The sequence below is a fragment of the Carcharhinus amblyrhynchos genome, unplaced genomic scaffold (genome assembly GCF_965287045.1).
Source record: "Carcharhinus amblyrhynchos unplaced genomic scaffold, sCarAmb.v2.hapA chromosome_251, whole genome shotgun sequence".
In the NCBI taxonomy this organism is placed as follows: Eukaryota; Metazoa; Chordata; class Chondrichthyes; order Carcharhiniformes; family Carcharhinidae; genus Carcharhinus; species Carcharhinus amblyrhynchos.
The window spans coordinates 1-7457 of record NW_027649991.1 but is presented as its reverse complement, the minus strand read 5'-3'; the positions used below and the strand labels follow the sequence as shown (position 1 = coordinate 7457).

The 7457-nt window shown below is 47.9% G+C and overlaps 1 protein-coding gene across 1 annotated transcript; it reads right to left on the bottom strand.

The window, feature by feature from the left end:
- Positions 1-4576: 4576 nt before the first annotated feature.
- On the bottom strand, positions 4577-6270 carry LOC145338935 (cholesterol 25-hydroxylase-like protein 1, member 2). The gene is given in 2 exon segments (XM_080183336.1): positions 4577-5395; positions 5397-6270. Coding segments are annotated over 2 exon segments (966 nt in total). The 5' UTR covers positions 6249-6270; the 3' UTR covers positions 4577-5281.
- Between the last annotated feature and the right edge of the window lie 1187 nt (positions 6271-7457).

Here is a 7457-nt window from a genome sequence, read left to right as displayed (position 1 = left end):
TTAATGTCACATGTATTAGTATACTGTGAAAAGTAATTTTTTTTGTGTACTACACAGACAAAGCAGACCGTTCAGAGAGAAGGAAAAGAAAGGGTGCAGAATGTAATGTTACAGTCATAGCTAGGGTTTGGAGAAAGATCATCTTAGTGCAAAGTAGGTCCATTCAGGCAGCAGGGAAGAAACTGTTCTGGAGTTGGTGACCTCAGTCTTTTGTATCTTTTTCCTGACGAAAGAAGTTGGAACAGAGAATGTCCGGGGCGCGTGGGGTCCTTAATTATGCTGGCTGCTTTTCTGAGGCAGCGGGAAGTGTAGACAGAGTCAATGAATGGGAGGCTGGTTTGTGAGATGGATTGGGCTTCATTCACGACACTTTGTAGTTTCTTGCGATCTTGGGAAGAGCAGGAGCCCACACCAAGCTGTGATACAACCAGAAAGGATGCTTTCTATGGGGCATCTGTAAAAGTTGGTGAGAATCCTAGCGGACATACCAAATTTCCTTCGTCTCCTGAGAAAGTAGAAGTGTTGGTGGGCTTTCTTAATTATAGCTTTGGCATGGTGGGGGACCAGGACAGATTGTTAGTGATCTGGACCTAAAAACCTGAAGCTCGACCATCTCTACTTTGTCCCTGTTAATGTAGACAGGGGGCACGTTCTCCTTTATGCTTCCTGAAGTCGATGACAATCTCCTTCATTTTGTTGATGTTGAGGGAGAGATTATTGTTCACCGGTTCACCAGATTCTCTATCTCATTCCTGTCCTCTGTCTCATCATTGTCTACATTCTGGTAATGGCTTTGTTACATTTAGTAGGACTCCTCTCTATCCAGCTGTTGTTAAGATTTTGCAGAGATCTAAAATTACTGGAGCCCCTTCACCCTGGAAGATTAGAAAGCCAAGTCTTGCAATAATTATTATTTTCTAGTTATATCCTGTTTTAGATATTATCTATGGTTTACATTCCCTGGGTAGATCTCGGGAACCTCATTCAGTTGAACGTTATTCAGTGCGTGCATCCTCACAGTGTTAATCTGGAGCTGAAATAGACCCTGTTCACTTGAAATTACAGCATGTATTTTCCGTAGGATTCCTTGATCGATTTTTCTCTGTTGGTGTCAGAGACACAGGGTTCTACTGTAGCACGCTGAACATAGTCACGGATAACATGAGCTAACTCAGCACAGATTATGGTCTTTATGGGGATTGGCAACTCAATGGCGAACCTTGCTGTGTCATTGGGACAGCCAAGGTTCCAAAATGGATCCAATGATCCCTCTCCTTAAAAACAAGGATATTATTGTATTGGTGTTTCAAGGATTTACTTTATCAATGGCATTAAGAAGCAATTGTACAAGGTCGCTTATTTGACACTTATTAACGGTCACAGTTTCTAAGTGAGCTGATTATTTGTTCCAAATGTGTTTTAAGTTTTAAAGTTCATTTATTAGTGTCACAAGTAGGCTTACATTAAGTCCTGTAGCTTCAGATTATCCACTCTGTCCATACCCCTCCTAATTGTGTAGACTTCTGGCAGGGGTCGCCCCTCAGCCTCCATCATTCCAGTGAGAACAAACCAAGTTTCTCCAACCTCTCCTCATAGCTAATGCCCTCCATACCAGGCAACATCCTGGTAAATCTTTTCTGTACCCTCTCCAAAGTCTCTACATCCTTCTGATAGCGTGGCAACCAGAATTGAATGCTATATTCCAAGTGCAGCCTAACTAAGGTTCTATAAAGCTGCAACATGACTTGTCAATTTTTAAACTCAGTGCCCCGGCCGATGAAGACAAGCATGCCGAATGCCTTCCTGACTACCTTCTTCACAATGAAGTTATTGTGAAAATCCCCTAGTCTCCAGTGCCTGTTCGGGTACACTGAGGGAGAATTTAGCACGGCCAATGCACCCTAACCAGCATGTCTTTCAGACTGTGGGAGGAAACCGGAACACCCGGAGGATACCCACGCAGACACGGGGAGAATGTGCCAACTCCGCCCAAACAGTGACCAATCAAATCCCCGGCGCTGTGAGGCAGCAGTGCTAACAGCTGTGCCATCATCCGACAACAAGAGCAGGGGCTGTGCACCTAGATGTCCTGGGCAAACTTTAGCCGACATCTCTAAAATAGATTACCTGGTTGCATATCACAACGCTTTCTGTGGGATCTTGCTGTGCTTAAATTTACATCTGCATTTCCCTGCAATATGAGAGTGATTACACTTAAACCCTTTCACTGTCTGCACTGTGCTTTGGAATGTCCTCGTGTAGACAGACATGAAACACATCCCCCCCTCCCCAAGGCGGGGGGGGGCGGGGAGGGGGTATTCGGGTTCAGAGTATATTCAAATCCCCTCCCCTCAGGTCATGGGATTTTGTTATTTAATAACTGCCCAATGAAAAAAACAGTGTAAAAACATTTCCATGCCAGCAAATTATCAATGGCAATAAAGTATAAATGTAAATATAATATCCCAGTGTTGTGGAGTAACCAAGTTGTCATGAAAACTCAGGCAGTACAAGACTCACAAAGTCAGTGTTCTTTTGTACAAAGAGCTACTTTTATTTAAAACAGCAGCTACCAGGATTTCATCAAAGGGTTAAGTAGCTCTGGCACAGAGCAACAAAACCTCTCCGATCGATCTGACAACGCAATCCAAATATAAATCAATTATAGATATTTCTTATCATCCCTGCCTTACAATAACTTTAAATCAATCATCTTTGAGATACACAAATTAACAATAATACCTGTCAAATACCCTGGCCAATTGCATTCTACTCCTCAACATAATGGTATTTTATTAGTCCGTGAAATCCGGAAGCTACCTCCTGTGTTGGCTGACACTCCCCCACTCCCCCCCCCCGCCGTCCCCGGGACCCTGGTTGCCCAGAAACCTAAGACACTCAGCCCAGAGTTCAAATTCACATTCTCGTGGGTTCCCTTAAATTTCCCTGTCCAACCAGACAAACTCGTGACACCACATCTGGGCAGCAGTCCATCTCGTCTGGGTTGTGAATAAGCCCAATTCATCAAATGTGATTTAAGTGTTCTAACCGTTATCCCAACCAAAAGTTTAATTGATAAAACTTGCATATTTCCAAGGTTCAAATATTCTCTTAGAGTAGAATGCAATTGGCCAGGGTGTTTGACAGATATTATTGTTAATTTGTGTATCTTGATATACGGCTTCAAAGACCAAAGACAAAAGAAAATTACAGCACAGGAGGAGGCCCTTTGGCCCTCTGAGCCTCCATCTGAACTAAAACCCCCTTCCCTTCCAGGAACCATATCCCTCTATTCCCATCCTATTCATGTATTTATCCAGGCGCCCCTGAAAAGTCACTACTGTATCCGCTTCCACTACCTCCCCCGGCAATGAGTTCCAGGCAGCCACCACCCTCTGTGTAAAAAACTTGCCTCGTACATCTCCTTTAAACCTTGCCCCTCGCACCTTAAACCTGTGCCTCCTGGTAATTGACTCTTCCACCCTGGGAAAAAGCTTCTGACTATCCACTCTGTCCATGCCCCTCATAATTTTGTAGACTTCTATCAGGTCTCCCCTCAACCTCCATCATTCCAGTGAGAACAAATCAAGTTTCTCCAACCTCTCCTCATAGCTAATGCCCTCCATACCAGGCAACATCCTGGTAAACCTTTTCTGTACCCACTCCAAAGCCTCTACATCCTTCTGGTAGTGTGGTGACCAGAATTGAACACTATATTCCAAGTGCAGCCTAACTAAGGTTCTATAAAGCTGCAACTTGACTTGCCAATTTTTAAACTCAATGCCCTAGCCAATGGCATGCCATATGCCTTCTTGACTACCTTCTCCACCTGTGATGCCACTTTCAGTGACCTGTGTACACCCAGATCCCTCTAATACTCTTAAGGGTTCTGCCATTTACTGTCTATTTCCTATCCATATTAGACCTTCCAAAATGCATTACTTCACCCTAATGATTTTTATCATCATGCCTTGCGGTAAAAGTGAACAATATTAAAATCAATAATAATACATTCAAAATATCAGCATATCTCTTTACAATCATTGTCAATTATTTGAATCAATTATTGCATCTCATATCTGTCAATTGTTTCTTGTCAGCTTATTTTAAAGTCACTTAACTGAATTCTGCTAGTTTTGTCAGTGTCTTAATGTGTATTGATTTTAAAAATATCACTAATCTTATTACCCCATTTCACCAGCCAAGATAAAAACAAAATTTGTTTGAGTTGTGAGGAGAGGTTGGCTAACTAGGACTTTTTTCTCTGAGGGTAGGAGGCTGAGGGATGATCTGATAGAGGCCTATAAAATAATGAGGGGTATAGATCAGCTGGATAGTCAATATCTTTCCCAAAGGTAGGGGAGTCTAAAACTAGAGGGCATAGGTTTAAGGTGAGAGGGGACAGATACATAAATGTCTAGAGGGGCAATTTTTTCACACAGAGGATGGTGAGTGTCTGGAATGAGCTGCCAGAGGTAGCAGTAGAGGCGGGTACAATTTTTTGTCTTTTGAAAAGCATTTAGATAGTTACGTGGGTAAGATGGGTGTAGAGGGATATGGGACAAATGTGGGCAATTGGAACTAGCTTAGGGGTTTTAAAAAAAAGGCGGCATGGACAAGTTGGGCCGAAGGGCCTGTTTCCATGCTGTAAACTTCTATGACTCTGTAAAATAATGTGGATGCTGGAATCTGAAACAAAATGTTGGAAAATCTCGGCAGGTCTGACAGCATCTGTGGAGAGAGAATCGAGCCAATGTTTTGAGTCTGAATGACCCTTTATCAGAGCTCCCAGCCTTTATCTTCCACTTTGATTTGATTTATTATTGTCACATACATTAGTATACAATGAAAAGTATTGATTCTTGCGCGCTATACAGATAAAGCATACTGTTCATAGAGAAGGAAAGGAGAGGGTGCAGAATGCAGTGTTACAGTCACAGCAAGGGTGTAGAGAAAGATCAGCTTAATGCGAGGTAGGTCCATTCAAAAGTCTGACAGCAGCAGGGAAGAAGCTGTTTTTGAGTCGATCGATATTGGCTTCACTAAAAGTATTGGAGACAATTCTCGATTAGATCCCTCCTTGTAGGTTCCCTTTCTCGAGTCAGATCTTTCCCTGTTACCTCGAGAAAGTGAGGGAAAAAAGACAGAACATAATCAGTTCTGGTAAATTCAGTGGGTTGGGCAAATAATGAGATGAAAAAGCCTGTTAAGGGATCAGCAGGTGAGGCTGTGAACAGGTTGTTCAGACCCTGTTGGATATCTGACTCTCTCCATTGCTACTTCAAGCCTCTGTTTGCTCTGTGAAGGAGTCTGCCCCCTCCTGGTTCCCGTGCAGAGTGCAGGCAGTGCCGAACACCCGGTCCAGGTGAGTGAAGAAAGGGGCAAAGTTGGTGTTTTGGCTTCTGATGGTGCAGGTCGTGGACTGGGGCCCCTCCACACAGACCCCAGGGGATGACACGGTGGAGGCTCCAGGGGAAGTCATACCCAATGTGGTCTTCCACGGACATCCAGACGCTGAGCAGCATGAAGGCCCAGGTGGTGAGTGGGTGACACTTCAACAGGGGTGGGGTGGTGGTGCTCCAAAAACCAAAGGCCAGCAGCTCCCACCCCCCGAGGTACTGAGTTGCCCAAGAGAAGGGGGCCACGTAGTCATGGTGGGTGGCGTGGAATGTCTTGTACAGCCAGCGGTTGCTGTGGTGCAGCCGGTGCCAGATGTAGTACTGGAGATCAAACACCAGCAGACAGCTCACCACGCCGGTGAGGAACTGGGCGAGCCCTGGGGCCTCGGTCGGGAGAGCGATTGGTGAGCTCCACGCCCAGTCGACGGCGACCGCAGGGAGGACGTAGACCAGGTGGTTGAAGACCGCCTGCCAGAGGCACAGGCCCACCGCCCGCACGTCAGGCTGGCCCCGCTGGATCTTGTACTTGTGAAGGAACGGCAGCCTCTCCCCGGAGAGGTCCATCAGCGTGAAGGGGATGCAGAAGGCGAGGTAGGCGCAGAACGCCAGGAGAACGGGAAAAACCGGAGACAGCACCGTGGATGCATGGTGAAGCCGGATATAATCCCAGAGCGGCTGAAGGATGGAGTGGTGGGCAGTGACATTCATCTCTCCCGTGACCCCAGGGGGGGAGGAGGAGGGCAAGCACTGGACACAATCTCTGCCCACTACCAATGATAAAGGAACCTGAGTGTGTCCCTGTGTTCGCTTTACTGCCTGAGGAATATTTATACCTCTGAGCTCACCCATCAGTGACCTCTTGCGCACTGAGTATTTGTTCTAAACACGAGGCCTCTTGATTTGGCACCAACACTTTGACCATCTCCCAGCGAGCGGGATGGGAATTTTTTTCAGTGGAATGTGGTACGGGAGCTGATCTGCCTAATCCTTAAACTCCTCTTTATCCTCATCGCCTGACCTGTCCCCAGGGGCAGACCTCTGCAGTAACACTGCCGGGCTTTGTGCAAATTAAACTCGCCACTGAGGCTGGTGCCTCCATCAGGGCCACCTTGAGATGCTGTTGGCAATAAGCTGAAGGCAACTTGGTCAGTGATAACGGGAGGGTCTCTCAGTCAATCCATTCCCTCTCCAGGTAAGGAATCATTGTCAAAATAATATTAGCGATTGGTTTGATGGAGCTGGGATTGGGGAGGGGGGAGGAGGGAAGGTGGGGGGGGGGGGGGAAGGGCTGAGGGGGGTTAGGGTGGGGAGGGTGGGGAGGGTGGGTGTGGGCTTTAGTAAAATATCGATCCAATATCCCAGCTTGGCTCCGGTATCAGATTAATTAACTTACCGAGAGCAGCAATAAGCAACCCAGGCGAGTGAGTGTCCTCCCCACTCTCCCCAAACCCCCTCACCCCCCAAACCCCCCTCACCCCACCCCCAAACCCCATCCCCACACCCCACCACCCAAAACCCCCCACCCCCAAAACCCCTCATCCCAGCCCCAAACCCCATCCCCACACCCCACCACCCAAAACCCCCCACCCCCAAAACCCCCTCACCCCACCCCCAAAACCCCCCTCACCCCACCCCCAAACCCCATCCCCACACCCCACCACCCAAAACCCCCACCCCCTAAACCCCTCACCCCACCCCCAAAACCCCCCTCACCCCACCCCCAAACCCCATCCCCACACCCCACCACCCAAAACCCCCCACCCCCAAAACCCCCTCACCCCACCCCCAAAACCCCCCTCACCCCACCCCCAAACCCCATCCCCACACCCCACCACCCAAAACCCCCCACCCCCAAAACCCCCCTCACCCCACCCCCAAACCCCATCCCCACACCCCACCACCCAAAACCCCCCCCACCCCCCAAAACCCCCTCATCCCAGCCCCAAACCCCATCCCCACACCCCACCACCCAAAACCCCCCACCCCCAAAACCCCCTCATCCCAGCCCCAAAACCCCCCTCACCCCACCCCCAAACCCCATCCCCACACCCCACCACC